Below are 21,197 nucleotides of genomic sequence, written 5' to 3'. Positions count from 1 at the left end.
CACTTTCTCAAAATCTCAAGCAAGGAAATGATTTAGAGAGGCATACTGGTGTGGTCTCATTTCCCAAACCTGCTTTCTGAACTTTATTCCCAAACAAGTGGTGGATTAAAAATGATGGATTGCACCTTAAATATAAAGACGTTTTGAAATTAGACTTCGAAATTAGACGTTTTGAAATTGTTGCGCTGACGTCACTTGGTTTGGCGAATACACTTCATGAGTGGTTGGGTGTTCTCCTGTGTCTGCTTCCTCACAGTGTCCTCGTATCTCCCCCAATCACAGGACTCTTTGCTGGACTGGAGGAGGACTCCTCCCCTCCTCCAGCAAATCAGAGGGTGGAAGAGGGTCAAGCCACATTCCAGGATCTAATGTTGGCTCCTCCCCCTCATGACTTCATACCCTATCAGCTGATGGATGAGACAGAGAAGGTGAATATTCTAACATTGACTTTTTATACAATATAATGGAATGGCTTCCCGGAGGAAGCTTAATCTGCGTCCAGGAAATCCAGGCCTGTTGTTTATAGCTTTTAATCAAGGTCAGGGACATGATGTCTTCAACTGTTCATTTGATGATTCTTATGGGAAGCAGCATACACTATTGCAACTACTCTTAATGTACCTAAGTGTTATTTTATATATACCTCTGCATCAGTGGCGGCTGGCGCTGTTTAAGATTAGGCAGGGCGATTTATTTTTATGAGCATGGCGTTATTTCTATTACAGGATGTTATTCATATTCGATTCACCCAGCTCAATGTAACATTGATAGGTTTAGGCTATTTACCCACCCAGGACATGATACTCAAATGTGCCCACCCTTTACCCATCATGAGAGTGCTACAAGCTAGCCTACACATGGACGTTTAGAACGCAGGTACAGAGTGCTGTTGAGACTACTCTAGACCTTTATTGGAAAAACAGTGGGTTTGGATCAGGTATTTGGTGACATGTGAATATATTTAGTCGTAGTTTCATCTAAAATGGATAACTTGGTCCTTCCTCCTCTGAGGGGCCTCCCCAGCTCTGCACATGTTTGTGTGTTCCTCTGAAGTGATTGTTATCAGTATTTGTCATTATAATTGTAATTCACAGAGGAATTCCAAGAAGCTGTCCAATCGAGGGCCCACTGATAGACAGGGTCTCCTCCAGGACAAGAGCTCCGATAGCAGGTACTTGTACACACATACACACACACACTGAATTGAATAAGAGACGATTATATATTACAATAGTCCATCACCGCTCACTTCAACAACTGTATAGATACCCATAGCGCCCACTACTTTTTAGCATTTTTATGTTTATAAAATGTACAATCATCATTGTTTGGATAAATTCATTAATTGTGAATGTGGGTTTATGAATGTGGCCCAGGGGGCAGTCTATCTGCATTTATAATCAGCTCATGCAGTATGTCTGTTATGCACCTGTTTTTATGCAATTAAGTACACGTTGTACATAACATGCAGGTGGACCTGTTTTGACAGTGTTTGATGCTTAGCAGACAACACACCAGCATCTAAAGCAGAGAGATATTTCTGCAGCGTGTTATTTGCTGCAAAGACCAACAAAGCCGTCTGATTATCCCACTGCACTCTCCATTTTGTGTAATGGAACAATTAGTTGCACAGTACGTAGCTTGTTTTTCCACCCACTCCCCCCAAAATGGTGGGGATTGTGGGGTAATTGCGCACACTCACCTCCAGCCACTTAGAGGGCCATGTGTACTTATTGTAGGGGCTAGGTGGTAGGGGAAACTGGAGTAGGGAGGACTGATCATTACCTCAATTAGCCTGCCAACAGACGTGGAAGGGGCTTTTGTCTGTGCACTCTTGTAGATTTCAGACTAATACATTTCTACTTCTCGAACTCCCCTCCAAACCCCATCCACTCTTCCCAACCACCTCTGTTGTGTGTCTCTCCTTCCTGCATACTACCTCCTGCATCCTTTCAGAGCGGTGCCAATCGGAATCCCACTGCCAATTTGACTGAAGGTGTGAAGGAAGGCTCACCCCTGAGGTTGAATAGACTGTGATTTATTAATATTCACGTATGATTTATTGAAACATTCAATTTTAGAAGAATTGAAAGATATGGGCCCTCACTGATTCAGTTTAGTCTGCTCATATGCCCTTTCCCTGAGGAAGGCAGCCAATTAGCTAGCTCTATTAGATGGTGAAGAAATACTATGTTCAACTTCCCACCAATCTTAAGTAGATGTTTTTTTGGGGGGGGTTTTACGTCGTCTTTTTTTTTGCTCACCATGATGTTATAGTCCAGACCAATTACAAACACACTTGGTCACCATGATTTTCGAGTCCAGAGGGTTAGGGTTAGGTTAGTTACAAACACACTTGTTCACCATGATTGTATAGTCCAGAGGGTTAGGTTAGTTACAAACACACTTGGTCACCATGATTGTCTAGTCCAGAGGGTTAGGGTTAGGTCAAACCACTTAGTCACCATGATTTTCTAGTCCAGAGGGTTAGGTTAGTTACAAACACACTTGGTCACCATGATTGTATAGTCCAGAGGGTGAGGTCAGTTACAAACACACTTGGTCACCATGATTTTCTAGTCCAGAGGGTTAGGGTTAGGTTAGTTACAAACACACTTGTTCACCATGATTGTATAGTCCAGAGGGTTAGGTTAGTTACAAACACACTTGGTCACCATGATTGTCTAGTCCAGAGGGTTAGGGTTAGGTCAAACCACTTAGTCACCATGATTTTCTAGTCCAGAGGGTTAGGTTAGTTACAAACACACTTGTTCACCATGATTGTATAGTCCAGAGGGTTAGGTTAGTTACAAACACACTTGGTCACCATGATTGTCTAGTCCAGAGGGTTAGGGTTAGGTCAAACCACTTAGTCACCATGATTTTCTAGTCCAGAGGGTTAGGTTAGTTACAAACACACTTGGTCACCATGATTGTATAGTCCAGAGGGTTAGGTTAGTTACAAACACACTTGGTCACCATGATTTTCTAGACCAGAGGGTTAGGGTTAGGTTAGTTACAAACACACTTGGTCACCATGATTGTATAGTCCAGAGGGTTAGGTTAGTTACAAACACACTTGGTCACCATGATTGTCTAGTCCAGAGGGTTAGGGTTAGGTCAAACCACTTGGTCACCATGATTTTCTAGTCCAGAGGATTATGGTTAGGTTAGTTACAAACACACTTGGTCACCATGATTGTCTAGTCCAGAGGGTTAGGATTAGGTTAGTTACAAACACACTTGGTCACCATGATTTTCTACTCCAGAGGGTTAGGGTTAGTTACAAACACTCTTGGTGGGGGTGAAACAAGCGGAAAACACACACATCCTTCAAAGGAATGCAGTTGGAAGTTGCTTCATTCATAATGTCGCTTTGAGACCCATTAATTTGCTAAGCTACTGTATAACTGGCAGAGTTATCTCTTTACTTAACCAGGTTAGCTGACTGAGATCACATTCACATTACAGGAACCCCTTAGGGATGAGTTGCAGGGAAGAGTAGATGGTTTGAACGAGCCAGTTGAAAAGCTCAGGATGATTAGGTGGTCATACTATATGTGTGGTGAGGTACAGTGCCTATAGAAAGTCATCATACCCCTTTGAAATAGTTACTATATTTGTCATACAGCCTGAAATCAAAACCCATTAAAAAAAACTTTTTCCAGCTTTATGTACAAATTTAGCCATACAACATCAAACTAATGAAAAAAAAGGTGACAGTTGTGAAAATTTATAAAAAATGAAAAACAAGAATAACAGGGTTGGAAAAGTCATCAGTCCCCTGATTTAATACTTTGTAGAGCCACCTTTTGCTGCAATTACAGCCATCAATCTGTTTGGATATGTCTCTACTAGCTTTGCACACCTAGATTGGAGAAAATTTGCCCATTCTTCCTTGCAGAATTGTTCGAGTTCAGTCAAATTCCATGGTGAGCTGCGACAGACTGCTCTCTTCAAGTCCATCCACAGATTTTCTATCGGATTTAAGTCAGGGCTCTGACTTGGCCACTCAAGGACATTCACCTTTCTATCCTTAAGCCACTGCGTTGTTCTTTTGGCGGTATGTTTAGGATCGTTGTCGTGTTGGAAGGTGAATGACCTGCCCATCTTCAGCTGTCTAGCAGACGGACACAGGTTGTCCTCAAGAATTTGGGTGTACTTGGCAGCATCCATTTCCCCTTCAATCCTGACCAATTGCCCAGTCCCCGCTGAAGAGAAACATCCCCACAACATAATGTTGCCACCACCATGCTTCACAGTAGGTATGGTGTGTTTTGGGTGGTGTGCTGTGTTTGGTTTTCGCCAAACATAGCGCTTGGAGTTCAGTCCAAAAAGTTCAATCTTAGTCTCGTCTGACCATAAAACCTTTTTCCACATGACAACAGAATCTTCCAGGTGTGTTTTTGTATAGCACAAACGAGACTGACTGTGGCACTTTTTCAGAAAAGGCTTCTTTCTTGCTACCCTGCCATACAGGCCAGCTTTGTGTAAAGCTTGTGAGATTGTTGTCACATGCACAGACAGACCAGTCCCAGCCATAAAGACTTGTAAGTCCTTCAAAGTTGCCTTTGGCCTCTTGGTAGCTTCTCTGATCAATGTCCTCCTGGTTCGGTCATCCAGTTTGGACGGACGGCCTGATCTAGGCAAGGTGTTGGTGGTGCCATACGCCTTCCACTTGAACGGTACTCAGAACGGTACTCAGACGGATAGCTAAAGCCTTCAAAATCTTTTTGTAGCCTTCACCTAACTTGTGCCTTCCTACAACTTTATCCCGGAGGCCTTTTGAAAGTACTTTTCCAACCATGGTAAATTCTTTGCAGAACCATGCACTTCTAGTAGTGGAATCCTTAAGAAACAGCTGGTTTTATTCTGAAGTAATCAATACCACTACAATTGATGTCAGGTGAGGGGCAATTAGCCTGGTGTTTGATCTGGAACTTGATTGGTTGCACCTGAGCAAGTTTATAATGGTATACTCTAAGGGGCTGATCACTTAACCAAACCAGGTATTTCACTAATTAATTTTTAATAATTGTCCAGAATTTAATTTTTTTTTATTTTCACTTTGATGATGAGGGTTATAATGTGTACATACAGCTCAAAAAAGTTAGATTTGTTTATTTTAATTTCCAGGGTGTAATGTGACAAAAGGTAAAGATTTCACAGGGTATGATGACTTTCTATAGGCACTGTAAATAATGTAGCCATGACACCTCAGATAACACCCTAACTCTGCCATGGGATTTTTGATTAATGCTGAGAGTCAGGATCTCGGTTTTATGTGTCCCATCTAAATAACACAATAGTTGTTCATTAAGACACAGACACATAACATCTGTTCAACTCCACCATTGACAAAGGTGCAAACTTTGCTAATAGATCTCAAGGTAACAATATCATTTTATGAAAAGCGATTGCTAGCTAACTGGATTATGCATGGTATTTGCTCTGATACATCTGCAATCCAAATGTCGTGTGATGATGGGCCTGCCGCCTATCCACTCTCAGTCTTTGTGAGCAGGTGACTAAATGTAAATCCTACAATTCATTTAATTTGGCAGATAGAACACCCATGCATTTTGAACAAGAAGTGCCTTTCTATCCCATGTGTTACTGGACTTGAACAGGTTGAGAGGAGAAAAGAGAGCCATTTCTCTAATTGTTCCCAGACTTCCTTCAAGACTTTGTATGACTGGGAAAAACAACTGACTGTATTGAGAATAGGCATGCATTATACTCTCCTACAAATCAATATCACCAGAGATTTGAGTCACACACATCCCTCTTGTCCACGACAATGAGCAGGACCTCCTCATGGACCTCACACCGATAGACATTTCCCCATTATTTTTTACTATTCTTCTTTATCTAATTCAAGTGTCAATTTTTGACTGGCCCCCGTGAAGGGTCTTTCTGTTGGCATTGTCTAAGCTCAGTCAAGTGAGATGCCTCCCTCTTAATCATTGATCCAATTAATTTGGAAGACCTTTTCCCTCTCTCCTAAAGAAAGGGTAGCACTGAAAGGAAAATGTTACAAAAGGAGTGACTTCATACCGACCAACTGCTTTGATTGACACCGGGGCCAAAACGTGTGTGTGTTACTTTTGTTTGTGACCAAGTTATAGAATGCGTAACGAACGAGGTGGCCTCACTGAAAGACCTAAACGTGTCTAATTAACCCGTATCAAATAAAGTTCTCGAATTCAAAACCAACTCTTAACACCCCAATGGGTTTTTTTGTTTCTCCATAGAGGTTTTTTGGGGGAGTTTAGGACACTGGGGATGTCATGTTAGCCAACTTTTTTTTTCCTGTGGACACCTGGCATTTCTATGCACCATTCTTATTTCTCTCTACAAGGAAAACATTGAGGTTCTCTACAGTATGTCCAAAACTGTATCAATCAGTCGTAGACGTGGGGGTTCCACAAACCAATAGACCCTGAGTGCTTGAATGGCGAACAAGAGTTTTTCTGAACTAGGTAACAAGGGAGCTGCTCTCATATTCAAACCGTGCAGTCTTTTCAAACTTTTATTGTGTGTTTTAATTAGTTTTCAGCAGTAGTGCGGGTTAGGATTAGGGTTACATACAGAATACATTTTCGAAAAAGTTGAGCAATATATTTCTCACTATCAGTGTGCTGAATGGAGACTATGTGATATGACTTTGCAGAGTGAGTAGCGCAGATGAGCCTACTTCAAATCCAAATAAGCATGATATTTCACTCGTTATCAATTTTATAGGCATTTGCGCATGTGCATGGTAGAGCCAGATAGTGCAGCTGTGCACAACAATGCAATGTGATAGCTGTGTGACCAAAAAGGCTAGCAAATACAACGTCTCACAATTTGCTGTCTTTGTTTGTTTGTTAAGTCCCCCCATATAGCTGAATCTACCTTTAAAGGAGCTGTAAATCTGCCACCTCTGGCCACTGAGGCGAACATCAGTTTGAAGTTCCAAACAGCAACATCCTGCCTAATTATAATATAACCCCCTAAAATGGACTTGCAGTGTCTGATATTAGCTGTTGTATACAGTATCTGCATGCGCACACAACTTGAAGAGGCAGCCACCAGAGACAGGTACACGAAAATCGGTGAGTCCACTCCCCTAGAACACCCCTGGCCGATTGTAAACAAAATTGTGTTGGTCCTAGACACTATATTTTAGAAAGTGCTTTTCGGGACCAAAACAGCATTCGTAAATGAAATATTGATTTCAAGGGATCTCATTCCCTGATCACTATCGATGAAACATTAGCATAGCCCTTCCAAGGACAGCTGTTCCACTCCATATCTTTTCCTTTCAAGTGAGTAAAACGGGCAGTTTCTATGGCAGTGGCAACAAAGAGTGCTCCTCAGTAAGGAGCAGTAAGCACAGTTAACATTGAAGTAATGCAGCTAAAAATTAATCTCAAATGTATTAAAAAAATGTGTGCCTTGCCTAATCTTTAATTGTCCTAAATTATCTTTCCACTGATAATGAAATATCGACAATGTCATACTAACAGACTTCCATCGCTGTATAAGACTACACTTTTGACTGTCAAACCTGCTAGCACTATGCTAACTGAGGCAGATAGCATGTCCCTTTTTTCCAATTGACTATCCCTAACCCTGACTATACACTGCTTGGAAATAAATTGGATTGTCTTTTAATTTTGAATTTTCGAAAGCCATTTTTTGTAAAATCTCCATTGAAACCAATGTGTTCTCCCTTACTCTCTTTAACACCCCTTGCTGGTACAAAATATAATGTTTTTGCGGGAGTGGGACTTCTCCTGTATATACATTCTCTGATATTAGTTACTTGTTCTGCCTCTCAAAACATTACACCAATTAGCTTATTAACTAGCTATATAAAATAGGCACTTTTTCTATTGCTGTAGGAGCATTATGTATTTAACATATTTATAGCATTCATTATGTTGAGACTTAATGACAGTGGCATCATCACAGTTGCCTTCATACACAATTGTCCTACAAAGAATATGAATACCAACATGAAAGGAGCCTGTCTGGACCCTAGCCATGGATTTGATTATAAACACTAAATAAATCAAGTGTCACACAGGGGGTTAACCCACCTCCAAGCTGCTATGGGGAGTATAGTATTTATGGTATGTATCTGTGTAGTTGTAATGGCCTCATGAATATTGCTGGGCTGCTTCTACATCAAATATGTTATTCACTGAATGCTGTCTGCATGACCGTCTCTAAATGACTGACATTGTGAATGACATCCATATGCACATGACTATTCTGAATGTGACAGCAGAGAGTTTTACTTGTTAAGGCAAAAAGGTTGTTTTTTGATAGAATGTAAAGCATCATGAACAAATTAAGAAGTTAACGTCAGCATTACCATTGCAAATATGCAAGGATCATATTTGCGACTGTAAATGATTGTTAGTGTTGCTGATATAAACATCCACTACCAGAGCCACAAGTCTACCACATCTGTCACTTTCAATATGGATACTTTTCCCCCACGTTTCTATGTAGCTTAGACAGGCCTGCTTCTGCAGGTGGGCTCTGCAAAGAGAGGGAACTCTTTCACTGAGGTGATATACAGTGCCTTGAGGTAAACCAGCGGGCACTGCATCCCACACACACACACACACACACACACACACACACACTCACACATTCACACTGAATCAGAAGAAAATGCACAATGGCAGGAGTGAGACAGCTCCCACCTCTCTGTGCTGCATGCCTGTGAAGGGGAATACATTAACAATACAGTGGTGAGAAGAGCTGCCTATTTCTCTTTACCTTCTGAATAGGTCTTGAAGTTTGAAAAGCCAGGCCTCATTCCCATGTGCGGTGGGGATAATAACTAAAAGCAGGTGCGCAGGGGGGGCCGAACTGAAACCAGCTGGGCGCAAGAGGGGATGCGCTTCGGTTTACTCGGGGGTTTCACTCTCTTCACTCTCTAATCCCCCTAGCTCTGTTCGAATAGCTCTGGTGTGACGTAATGTTGGGGCGGGGGGTGGGGGGGAACTCAGCCAAACATATGGAGAGGATTGTATGGCATTGCAAGGAGACCTAAAACCCCCACCTCACCTCAGACAAAAAAAGTTATTGTATGGAGCGTGTGTGTGTGTGTGTGTGTGTGTGTCTGTGTGTCTGTGTGTGAGAGCAGTGGAATTCTATCTCGAGGGGAGGAGGGAGCTGTGGCTTGTGCCTATACATTCAGGGTCCAGCCCAGTAAATCAGGGAAAGGAAGGAGGGGGAGAGGTGTTGAAGAAAAGTTTCCCGCCTGCCACCCTCAGACATAAATATTAATCTGGGCTCTCCCACAGGATGAAGTCTACTGCAACGCACTCTTGGCCGGTCTCCCCGACTCCACCATCAGGCCTCTGCAGCTCTTCCAGAATGCTGCCGCCCGTCTGGTGTTCAATCTCCCCAAATTCTCCCATGTCACTCCCCTCCTTCGCACCCTTCACTGGCTCCCGGTAGCAGCTCGCCTACCTATCAGGTTCAAGACCCTGGTGCTCGAATACCGGGCGGCTAAGGGAACAGCCCCTCCCTACTTGCAAGCAATGGTCAGCCCCAGGACCCCTGCCCGATCACTCCGCTCTTCCACCTCAGCTGGCCGCCTGGCACCACCGCCTCTACATGGATGCAGCAGCCGCGCTACTCGGTCATAGCTTTTCACTGTCCTTGCGCCCCGTTGGTGGAACGAGCTTCCCACTGTTGTCATGACTGCAGAGTCACTACCTATCTTCCGCCGTAGATTGAAGACCCATGTGTGATGTTCTCTTCAGGCTACATCTTAACTGTCCCTCCTAAAGACCTCTTCATCCCCACTACCCCCCTGTGCAAGTTTCTCCTCCTTCTTCTAGCATTGTGACTGCCAATAGCCCCTGGTCCTACCATGGATTACTTTTCTTATGATGACTGATGGATAGATGATTCACTTACTTAAACAAATGTATTTGTTGTAAGTCGCTTTGGATAAAGGTGTCTGCTAAATGCAAAAATAAATGTAAAAAAAAGTCTAGCTCGTGTAACCGTTAAAAGACAGGGCTTGTGAACATGGAGAGACACAGGTTAGAGTCTGAATCAGTTTTAAAATGCTGCATCAGGTGCGTTCAAGTGTAGACATGGAGAGAGAGAGGCCTACAGAATCCATGCATTCTATGTACTGTATATGGGAAATATGACCCCAAAAAGTGTCTGGATAAGCCTACAACACTCCCAAGCAAATGGAAGATTAGGTCCAAAATCGAAAAAACCTGAACTATCCCTTGAATTTTAAATGGCAGCATGGTCAAATCTATTTTTCCCAGGAGACATGTTCCTGTTCTGAGCAACCCTTTAGCAGTACATGCTGATCTGCTCTCTAGTAAGGTTGTCATTTTGTTTGTGTGGACCTTAAGCTCAAGTCCAAGCAGTAGTTGAACTATAGTAGTCAAAGTAGTAGTTTGGCTCTCCCCTACTGTACTATATATAATGTCACTTGTGTTTGTGAGACCATGTGCACACAAAGTTCATCCACCCCACTGTTTGGTTGGACCCATGTGTAACGTTCTCCCCTCTGGCCCCCTCAATAGCCAGCTCCATATCCTGTTTACAATGAGCTTCTCTGCTCTGCAGGCCTTCCCAGCCATGGCCTCTCTGTCACTCTGTCTTTCTCTTTCTTCTCCTACTCTTTCGTCTCCTGCCTCTGAAGAGAGGAAGAGCATACACCCCCCCCCCCCCCCGTTTCAGACAGAGAGGCACACTCTCAAAGACATCCCCATCATCTTGTGTATTCAGTGAATAGGAACCACCCAGTGGGGGACAGACTGTATCTCCCAGGCATCCTTTGTAACCTGGAATGTGCTCTCCAGCTGTAGGAACGCTGGGTAACTGACGGGGGGCGCTAACAATACATTTGTCTCTCACCCCCCTTCCCCACCGCATCCACCCTTTACTTACCCCCCACCTCTGTTTTCTTCTTAACAGAAGAAGGTCTGGGGGTAGATTCTTCAGAGGAACGTCTCGGTGTGCATTCTGAAGGGCCCCCGTGCGCCTAAAAGCGCAGGTTCAAACCCTTACAGTCCCTGCAGCGTTCTCGCCTCTTAAAAGCTTCTCCAACAGCGCCAGTGTTTTGTGAAAAGATGCTCCTTGGGGGGAGACATGGGCAGTATTGAAAACCTCAGCACTTGGGTAGGCTACACACCGGCCTAATGCCACAGGCGGTAGCCTCGGAGAATGACGCGGGAAAGCAAATTAATGGCAACAGACGGCCTTGTGACAGGAAAACCCCCATTATGGGGTCACAATGTGGCGGAGTCTCAGATTCAAAAGCAAAACCAAAATCCACCAGTCACTATTCCTGGACGCTTGTAATGACTGTTCGGTACACAGGTAGGCAGTCAATGGGTAGGCAGATAATCCAGGAAGGGGGTAGGCAAAGCAGGGTTTGGTACACAGGTAGGCAGCTCAAAAAGGCAGGCAGATAATCCGAAAAGGGGTAGGCAAAAGGTAAAGTCAGAAACACACTCGGAGATCAAAAACCAGGAGTACTTATCACTAGGAAATGCTGGGACGTATGACACGAAGACGAACTGGCACAGAGACAGGGGAACACACAGACTAAATACCCTGGGAATGATGATGAGGAACAGGTGAAGCCAATCAGGGTAGGGTAGACAATCACACAGGCGGGAAACACACAAGGGCAGGTGGTGAAGTGTCTGAAACGAGAAACAAGGTGAGAAAAACTAAATAAAACTGGAAACAATAAATTAATAACATGAAACAAAGACAAACATAAACTAAGGAACAGGGCGAGACGTTACAACGAGGACACTCCCAACACAAGAAAGCTTTAAGGTTACGTATTGCCCCTTTAAGCCATGCATAGACTTTTGAATGACCCTATAGATGTAGTGAGGGAAACTATTTGAACAGACAAGAGACTTTACAACATACAAGAGACGCCACATTTGTTGTTCATGGAAAGCGAAAATGATGACCATGTATGACCTTTTTGGAGAGAAAGGCTCTTGATTCTGTTTCTGTGGCTCTCCCTTCAACCTTCAGAGACGGCTCCACTTCCCCTCATCACTTCCTCCCCAAGGTTTAAGCTTTCACTGTGTTTCTGTCAGGCTCAGGTTGCAGCAAATATAGAAAGAGAAGCTCTTTATGTTGGAGATGAGAGACCTTGGCTGACCTGTGTGAATCCTGTTAATTTTTTCCCAGTTGAATGGAGCGTGTTGTATAACTTGCTTGGATCCGACACATTTTTTCCATTCGTACTGTAGCTGGGAATAGGCCCATTGATGCTGTTGATTCAGGGCAATGTTCATAGGGTCATGGACTTGGAATGCTTTTAGTTTTTTCTGTGCAATGGAATTGAGATGGTTCACTAGATACTACTGTGATGCTAATCATCCTTATATTGTCCATACTTTTGTGGTTTGAGTGAACGACAAGACTGGCTTGACTCGATAACAGCATTTCCCCCTTTAGTTTGCTGTGAAGCTGGTGTTCATTATGAAAACCATTTTTTGTTTTATTCCAGTACTGTAGCTGGGTCCCGATCTCAATAAAAGCTTTGTTTGACAAGATGTTAACCCTCTCATCCTATTCATGCCTGGTCAGAGATCATGTGGGGTGAACGGAATGTGTCGTCTGAGGTCTGATCATTCAGAATGGGAATGTAAAAAGATTGTTCCAAAACATTCCAATTGTGGCATATTTTTCTTTGGTAAAGCTATAAATTGGGATGTGGCTTTTATGTGGAATATGTGCACTATCGATCTGGACAGTTAAGCACGTGTCACAGACCATCAAGCATTTACTTTTTTTTTTTGTTATTCAAAATCCCAAACTGTAAACCCCTGAACTTGATCACAATAACGAAGTGCTGAAAAAACCCTGACTATGCCGTGTTTCTCTTTCCAGTAAAATGACCCTCCTAATGAGAGAGAAATCAGAACAGTGAATGACATCACCATTGGCCATCTGCATGGCCCACGCCTTTACCCAACTGGCCAGAGAACCAAGTCTGCTCAGCCAGAATGTGCGCTAGGTCCTGGTCCAGGTCCTGGCACTAGTCCCCCTCAATATTCCCCCCTATCCCTAACAGAACACAAGCACTTCATTTTAGGTTTGTTTCTCCAAAAAGCAAAAGAGATGACAGCTTCATAAATTAACCCAGTCCAGACATCATCTATTTGGGTGCACAGAAATGACAGTTTTGTCTCAGTGCATTTCTGTCAAACTAATGATGTAATTATTTCAAGTGTTGGTTCGGAAACAATTTGGCAAGGAAAATAAATGAAGTAAATCACCCTTTTCCCAGACCACCAGATATGTAAACAGATGTTGAATGTGTTATGGGAGCTTTGATTGAACGGTTTTAGCAAAGCTGAACGTGTGTTGTACAAGCAGGTCTTTGGAGGGCGATGACAAGCCTTAACCCCACACTAACACAAAGCGTCCTACTTTGACTGTTCTGGAATTCAAACAGTGTTTGCTTTCCAGAGATAATTTTGAACTTTTCAAAACATGTTTTGATGGTGAAAGGATCTCATCAGCTTTTCAAACGTTTCAATCTCCTTTTAGCATAGCAAGGAGTTATGAATCTGATCGAAAGTGCATTGCTGGAAAGCAGACAAAGAGGGGTATCTCCTTTCATGTTCAATAGGATTAGGAGCAGTTTACTGATAAGTCATAGCGCAGTAATCCTGTCTTATGGCCGTCTAGAGATCTTTGATCTTGGGCTGCATTCATATGCATGATGTATGGAAACAGTAGAGATAGCGAGAGACCTTAACAACCCGGAAGCTTGATTTCCATAGCACTCAGCTTCAATCATGCAAGTATTGATTACTTAAAACATAAAGCATACAGAGGATAGCCACATGCTCAAAGACTTCAATAAGATAACAATTGATACTCAATTAGTATGGGCTTGATGGGCTTCTCTCTCTGTATGTGTGTGTCTCTCTTTCTCTCTCTCTCTCTCTCTCTCTCTCTGCAGAGCAAGCGTGGGCTCTCGTTTGACCAGCAACACAAATAAGAACGCCCTGGACAGCAGGAGTGTGAGACCCGGTAAGGTTCCTATACACTCTAGAAAAGCTTCTAGCTGTCTCATTCTCTAGCAATATTCAAGACTCCCGGAGACAAAATGGAAAAGAAATCAAACAAAAATGAAATGAATGCCTCAAGTGAACATATAAAGACACTGTAATTACACACTGTAGATTGATACAACCCTCTCCAACAGAAACTGGGAAAAAATTTCGGCAAAGGGAGCCAGAATAACTGAGCGGAGCCTCCAACAACAATTCAATTACCCTCTCTCCTTTCACTGTGTTCAGTATATAAAAAGAAGCCTGTATATAAATATATAAATATATGGAGAGGGGTATGGAATTACTTTGGGCCCGATGCGCAACTGGGCAGAAACTGAGATCCTGTCAGCCCGTATCCCTTTCCTCTGAAGTAGCCTGCCTGTTGGAACAGTATTCCCAACACTGTGGGCCTCCGCGGAGGTTTTCCTGGGACTTTTCCCTTCCATGAGTGCACTGCGAGTGTTGCTGGGAGCAGGGAACAGACAGCTGCTCTGTAATTTAGCGTTCCGGCTTTTGGAACCAGGGATGCTCTCTGTTTTTTCTCTTTTCTTTTTCTATAAATGATATTTCCAGCCTTGCCTAATGACACACAATCTAAGATGGAGGATCAAACATAACATGAAATGTGAGCCTTTTCTCTGTTATGCAAGTTGCATACAGTATGTATAGATAGCATTGTGCAGTCACACTGACAACACACGTAAACACACCTATGGTTCTGGCCTTGTAGCACAGATAATGTGTACTGTAGAGCAACAACCATGAACAACGCCACTGACACAAGGATACTTGAAGCTGCAGGAACCAAACTCTCATATATACTCTTTAATACACTCACACATGACACACACTTACCCAGCTCTCCTTCAATGTGACATTCAGCCAAACAAAGTGATATTTCATACATCAGGGGACAGGTGTGGTGGCTACATACCCAGGAAGAGGGGCTTAGGTTCGGGGAAGCCGCTCACTATAGATACCATACCCACCTCCCCCTCCCAAGCTTACTAGGGTTCATTCCTCCATCCCATAATACTATGGACGCATGATGTGATATCCCCGTCAGTCAGCCAACCGGAGGGGGAGGCTTGTCTTGGTAACGTGATCGCACACCGCTGCTGAGCCCTCTCACTGGACGCTAGTGACCACAGGACAACAGCTGAGGACCTCTGTCTATGCTATGGACGTCTCTGATGCCTCTGTGCCATGATAGCTCTGTGGACAGGATGTGCAGTGATGTCATGGGATATGGAGTGTCAGCTGTGATGTGTGTGTGTGAGTGTGTGTGTGTGAGTGTGTCTATCGCTGGTGAACATATCCATGAGGCAAAAGAAGAATGGAAACAGTCTTTATGTAGCAGTAGTACTTCCTGTATGCTGTAATTGGTTTTAAACTCACTTAGCTAAAGTTAACGTTGGTCGACGCAAACAAATGTCCTACCAGACGGTATGACTGTATACACTCACCGGCCACTTTATTATGTACACCTGTTCAACTGCTCGGTAACGCAAATATCTAATCAGCCAATCACATGGCAGCAACTCAATGCATTTAGGCATGTAGACATGGTCAAGACGACCTGCTAAAGTTCAAACCGAGCATCAGAATGGGGAAGAAAGGTGATTTAAGTGACTTTGAACGTGGCATTCTTGTTGGTGCCAGACAGACTGGTCTTCAGAGTATTTCAGAAACTGCTGATCTACTGGGACGTACAACCATCTCTAGGGTATACAGTGAATGGTCCGAAAAAGAGAAAATATCCAGTGAGCGGAAGTTCACTGGGCGAAAATGCCTTGTTGATGTCAGAGGAGAATGGCCAGACTGGTTTGAGATGATAGAACGGCAACAGTAACTCAAATAACCACTTGTTACAACCAAGGTATGCAGAAGACCATCTCTGAACGAACAACACGTCGAACCTTGAAGCAAATGGGCTACAAAAGGGGGTCCAACCCAGTACTAGCAAGGTGTACCTAATAAAGTGTATGTGTTGTACAGAACGGCATGAATGGGATTAATCTTGCTACTGTAGGCTGCAGTTTGAGTTTGCCAGCTGGCTAACGTACTTTGAACAAGTTGCTAGCCCATTTCTATTTTCCAAACCAAATAAATACTGCACTTTTAACCTCAAAAGTCATTTAGCTAGACACAAGATGATGTAACTGAACATATTCTGGAAAAAGAATGTCAAAATGAGTTCCTGTTTTTAATGTTTTACTTCAACACAGATCATGACTTGTGTGTGAAGTGCTGCATCCGGTTTAGTTTTGCCGGCAGTCAGCAGAAGCTTGAATACTTTGACTCAAATCTGAACTCAAATTCTGTCTTCCCGCCACAGTTGATTGCCGCAGCAGCCAAAGCCCACAGTACACAGTCACATTCTAACTGGATGACATCTGCACAGTGCAAAGGTCATCAACGGTCGAAGCCCCCTTACCGCTTGACCTTAGGGAGCACTCAGTCACCAGCTTTGGATCGTCAATTTACAATCCAAAGATCCTTCAACTGTAACTATTCGGATTAGAGCTACCTCAGTGGACATGTATTTGTGGGGAGATTGACCCGAGCAGTCATGCACACACTAGTGGAACTCCTGCTCTGTTTTCCCACTAGGGATGAGTACAGTGCCTTAGGCCTCCCATTGCTGACTGTCCTCAAATCCAACAACATCGGTGCTTCTCAAGTATCAGTATCAAAACGCAGGTGTGACATTTGACTGATTGGTTTGACTGACACTGATTCCTGGTCTTATCCTCATGTGTAGGATTAAGCTCCTGTATAATGCTAATCAGCACAGGAGATTGACTTTCCTTCCAAGCTCACTAATTACCCATGCACTCAATCACGTGCAAACACTAAGCTGGTCTCGAGCAAGTCATAAGCCCCAGGATCGATGGGCTCAGTCAATACCCGCCATTTAGAGTCCACTACGAGTTTCCCTCCATACTGACGAGGTGACTCATAAACCTCATACTGTGGCCAGTCTCTGACTGGGAAAGGAAAGCCAAATCCATTTACTGATGGGCAGAGAGAGGGCCTTGAGTTATCTGGAAGCTTGTGGCAAATTTCATGTTGCCCAAATTGAAATGGCCGCCAATACATTTTTGTCCATTCTTGATATTGTATAGTATGGACGCAAATATGTCTCGTACTGTGTAAAGACTTACATTGTTGGGGAGAATATGTGTATGTTTTAATAAACTTTTTTTTTATAAGATTTGAGAGGAAAATGTATGATATATTAAAGGGTCGGTTCAGTATCTATGTATTCTACTTGTATTCTATTCAACAAGTAGTGCTGTCGATCGGTGGGTAACATTTTGGAACCTGTCCATGCTGTCGTTCATATGGAGCACCCTCACCCGATAGCATTTTCGTCTTGAGCCACAATGCTACTGCCAGCGGGACAACGCTCAGTCTCTCCAAAAACCAGCCAGATAAACTTCACATTACAATTACAATTAATAATAACGCTGTGACAGTCCAGCCAAGCTACTTTGATTTGACCAATACCATTAAAATGAACGTCAAATTAACGTTCAATCCATTACTTTGTGGTGGAAATATTTTTTCCGGTCAAAGTATGCACTACTGTGTCCCTCTGCACAGCTCTGTGGAGCGAGACGTTGTAGCCTGCAATCCTCTCAGCCTGAGTGGAGCCCTGCAGCTGCATGAGCATTGGGAGGAAAATGAGAAAAATGCTATCGGGTGGAAAGCGCTTGATATGAGCGACAGCACTTGGTAAGTAGAATACAAAGATGTGGTTGAAACATCCTGAACCAACCTGATAACAAGTTGCCTTTTTCCTCTTCTCTGACAGGTGAATATGTGATCATGGTGAAAGAGGTGACCAGCCCACCATTCCAAGGCCAGACCTTAACGCCAGCATTCGCTCTGCTACGAGTGTTTCCTGCCAAGACCAAGAGTAAAAACAGCCGAACAGAGAAGACCAGGAGCAAGTGATGTCCAGTCAACTGTAGGCATGGGGTCATAGTCTTTGAGACCTCCAGACAAGAGTTTGAGAGAGAAGAGCATTACTTATTTTCACTTATAACCACTCAATAAACTATCCTCAATAACATTGGAATAAATAGTTGTTTTTGCGTTGAAGGTAATCTGCTGTCACACATTACCATTACCATCGTCATCCGAATGGAAGAATTCATTGGTTAAAATGTTATGCCATTATGCTGAGAGAAAGACGATATATCATTGATAGAGTGCGGCAAAATGTATCCCTCCCTGGAAATGCCCTCAATTATTCTAATGGAGATCTATGTGAATGAAAAAAAGCCACATTTAACCTCAATAAAAAAAACGTGTTGAATGATGATGACTCAATACCAAGGCAAAGCTGCTGCAATGAAAATGTTAGGTTATTTAAGGGCTGTGTATGTGTGTGTTTATTTTCCTTCATTTCACATGTGCTTTGTTGGGACCATGTGGTAACCCTAACCCATTCCTGAGAAATGTACAGACTTCACCGAGACATGACTTAACCAAGGCTCCCTCATCTCCAGGTTGATATTAATCATGTGATTAATCAGGGTGTCTCACACTTTAATCCCCCCCTCCTCCCAGAGACCTCTGTTCCAGGGTTCCACAGGGTGGGTTCCATTATGAGGTCATGATCTTGGAGGCCCACACCCTGCCATGGGGAGACAGACTGACACTTTGCATCATGACTGGAAACCGTCAGCTCACATTAACAAACATGGGCCAATGGCCATTATGACGGACTGCAGCTGGGGCCAGGAGTTTTTCCTAACCATATGACCTGACCTGGGAAAAGTCTGCACTCTAGCTTAGTTATAGCCTCTAACTGTGGCACAGACGTGTGGTCAGGGGAAATGTCCTGGGCTAAGTTATGTAAGTTTTATTAAGTTTGACAAGTAATGTGATGTTCTTGAATTATGTATTCTTACTATAGTGACTGTTTAAGTGGCCCATTACTTTGTGCAGATGTACAAGTGAAGTGTTTTCCTACAGTATTCTGGTATGCTTTTATATATTGTTTCACTCCTGGACTTTGTCATGTGCAGTTGATTAACACGGCAGCAGGTTTAGTTGAAGAACCTAAATCACGGTTATAATTTCTCTTTTTTGCAGGACCCCCCCCCCACCACCACCACCACCACCACCACCTGCGTTCCTCTCTAAGGGAACAGCGAGTGCCAACTTAACAACAGCCTCCATTTTAACGCCTGCCTTGTTTCAGGTGTTTACAAACGCAAAGGTGCTCTAATGAATCTGAATTGGACTCATTTAGATTTAAAAGTTTAATAACCCACCACAAATGAAACAGATGAATAACTAACATGTGTGCACCTCACTGCTTATAAAACAAGGAATGTTTAGTAATTGTGTTTTAGCGTTCCCACATGGCGGATGCCCTGAGGTATAACAGCAGAAGTTAGGTCTGGCCTGTTGGTATATGGATGCATCCATTTATCCTGGCTTTATTTATTTGGTTATTTATCCTTTTCCACAATGGAAACCATTGAGACAATCTATTTTTCTTGAAGTAGTCGTTAAGAGAGTATTGATTAGTTAAAGCAATTTAGTGTGTGTGCGGTCTGTTTTTACTTTTCCAGTCATGTACACATAAGTGATTACCGGGGGTCAAAGGAAGGATGGTTGTCAAGTATTTAAACTGTATTCAATTGCCCCATCTCGATTTGAAGGGGTTGCAATTTGTTGCTAAAGAATTAGCAGTAGGCCTACATAGGATTAACTTTTTGCAATTTACTATAGGGCTCAAATGCTATTGAACAAAAATACATACACTGGGTGAAATTGTATTTACTGCTCCGCATTAAATCACCTTGTTTGCAGGGATATTGTGTGGCTCAACTGTTCAAACTATTTCAAGATATGTAGTATCACCATTTCATTTGTGGAAAGCATAGCAACATTCTCCAACCCCACCCAACAGACAAGTGGTATGCATTATTAACTGATACATTTCAATCAAGCCAGGAATTAAGATCACATGCCGCAGCTGTTTACCTGTCAAAACAGGAAATGGGATCAAACAACTACTGATGAGCCATTGATGATGCATGTTGCTTGATACGCCCAAAAGGATGAGCAAAAAAGACCAACCTTGCTGATGCTAGTTTGTTGGGTTTTACTCAGAATGTTTGTCTGTTTGTATAGTATACTGTATGATTTGAGACAATCATTTTGAGGGTTTGAAAGAACAAGAGTGGATTTAGACACACGTTTCGGAGACAGCTGAGTAGATTATCTGTCTTTACCACCGCACTTTCCCTCCCCAGATAAGCTTTTACCAAACATTGCAGTAGGAGGACAGTGTGCTAACGATCAACGCGTCTGATGTGAGGAAGGCTTTTAAGTCAACACCCACAAAGCAGCCAGACCAGACCAAACTGACAGATGTCTTCACGGACATATTCAATTCATCCCTGTCCCAGACTGGAATTCCCACATGTTTTAAGGCGACCACAATGATATCATTTCCCGAGAAGACCAAGGTAATCTGCCTCAATGACTGCCGCCGTGTTGCTTTGAGAAGCTTGTTAAGTCCCACATCAAGTCCTCATTACCTGCCACACTGGACCCACTTCAGTTTGCATACCACTCCAATAGATCCATAGATGACGTCATCGCTTTCGCCCTACATACTGCCCTATCCCACTTGGACAAGAAGGACACCTACGTGAGAATGTTGTTCACTGACTACAGCTCAGCATTCAACACCATAGTCCCCTCCAAGATCGTCACTAACCTCAGGGACCTGGGTCTCAACACCTCCTTATGTAACTGGATCCTGGACTTTCTGACGGGTAGACCCCAGGTGGTGAAGGTAGGCAGCATCACCTCCTCCACTTGGCTCTTAACACAGGAGCCCCCCAGGGCTGTGTGCTCAGTCCCCTGCTGTACTCCACGCACAGCTCCAACTCCATCATCAGGTTTGTTTTTGTTTTTCCTCAGGCGGCTGAGGAAACTTGGCATGGACCCCCAGATCCTCACAAACCTTTACAGATGCATCACAGAGAGTATCCTGACTGGCTATATCACCGCCTGGTACTGCATCTGCACCGCCCTAGACTGCAAGTCTCTACAGAGGGTGGTGAAAACAGCCCAGTCCATCTT

At 43.3% G+C, this 21,197-nt stretch overlaps 1 protein-coding gene across 1 annotated transcript in view; it reads left to right on the top strand.

Moving 5' to 3' along the window:
- LOC310808014 (MORN repeat-containing protein 1-like) overlaps positions 1-18,376 on the top strand; it is a gene marked incomplete at its 5' end in the record, with an annotated part of 42,929 nt that extends 24,553 nt beyond the window's left edge. Inside the window, 4 exons of the mRNA XM_083674711.1 lie at positions 283-428; positions 1,095-1,171; positions 13,985-14,055; positions 17,899-18,376. Coding sequence (XP_083530837.1) covers positions 283-428; positions 1,095-1,171; positions 13,985-14,055; positions 17,899-18,041 — 437 coding nt within the window. The 3' untranslated portion in view covers positions 18,042-18,376. The remainder of the gene's footprint in view (positions 1-282; positions 429-1,094; positions 1,172-13,984; positions 14,056-17,898) is intronic.
- Between the last annotated feature and the right edge of the window lie 2,821 nt (positions 18,377-21,197).

The sequence above is a fragment of the Argentina silus genome (genome assembly GCF_951799395.1).
Source record: "Argentina silus genome assembly, chromosome: 8".
NCBI classification, from domain to species: Eukaryota; Metazoa; Chordata; class Actinopteri; order Argentiniformes; family Argentinidae; genus Argentina; species Argentina silus.
This window is presented reverse-complemented; position numbering and strand designations above follow the sequence as displayed.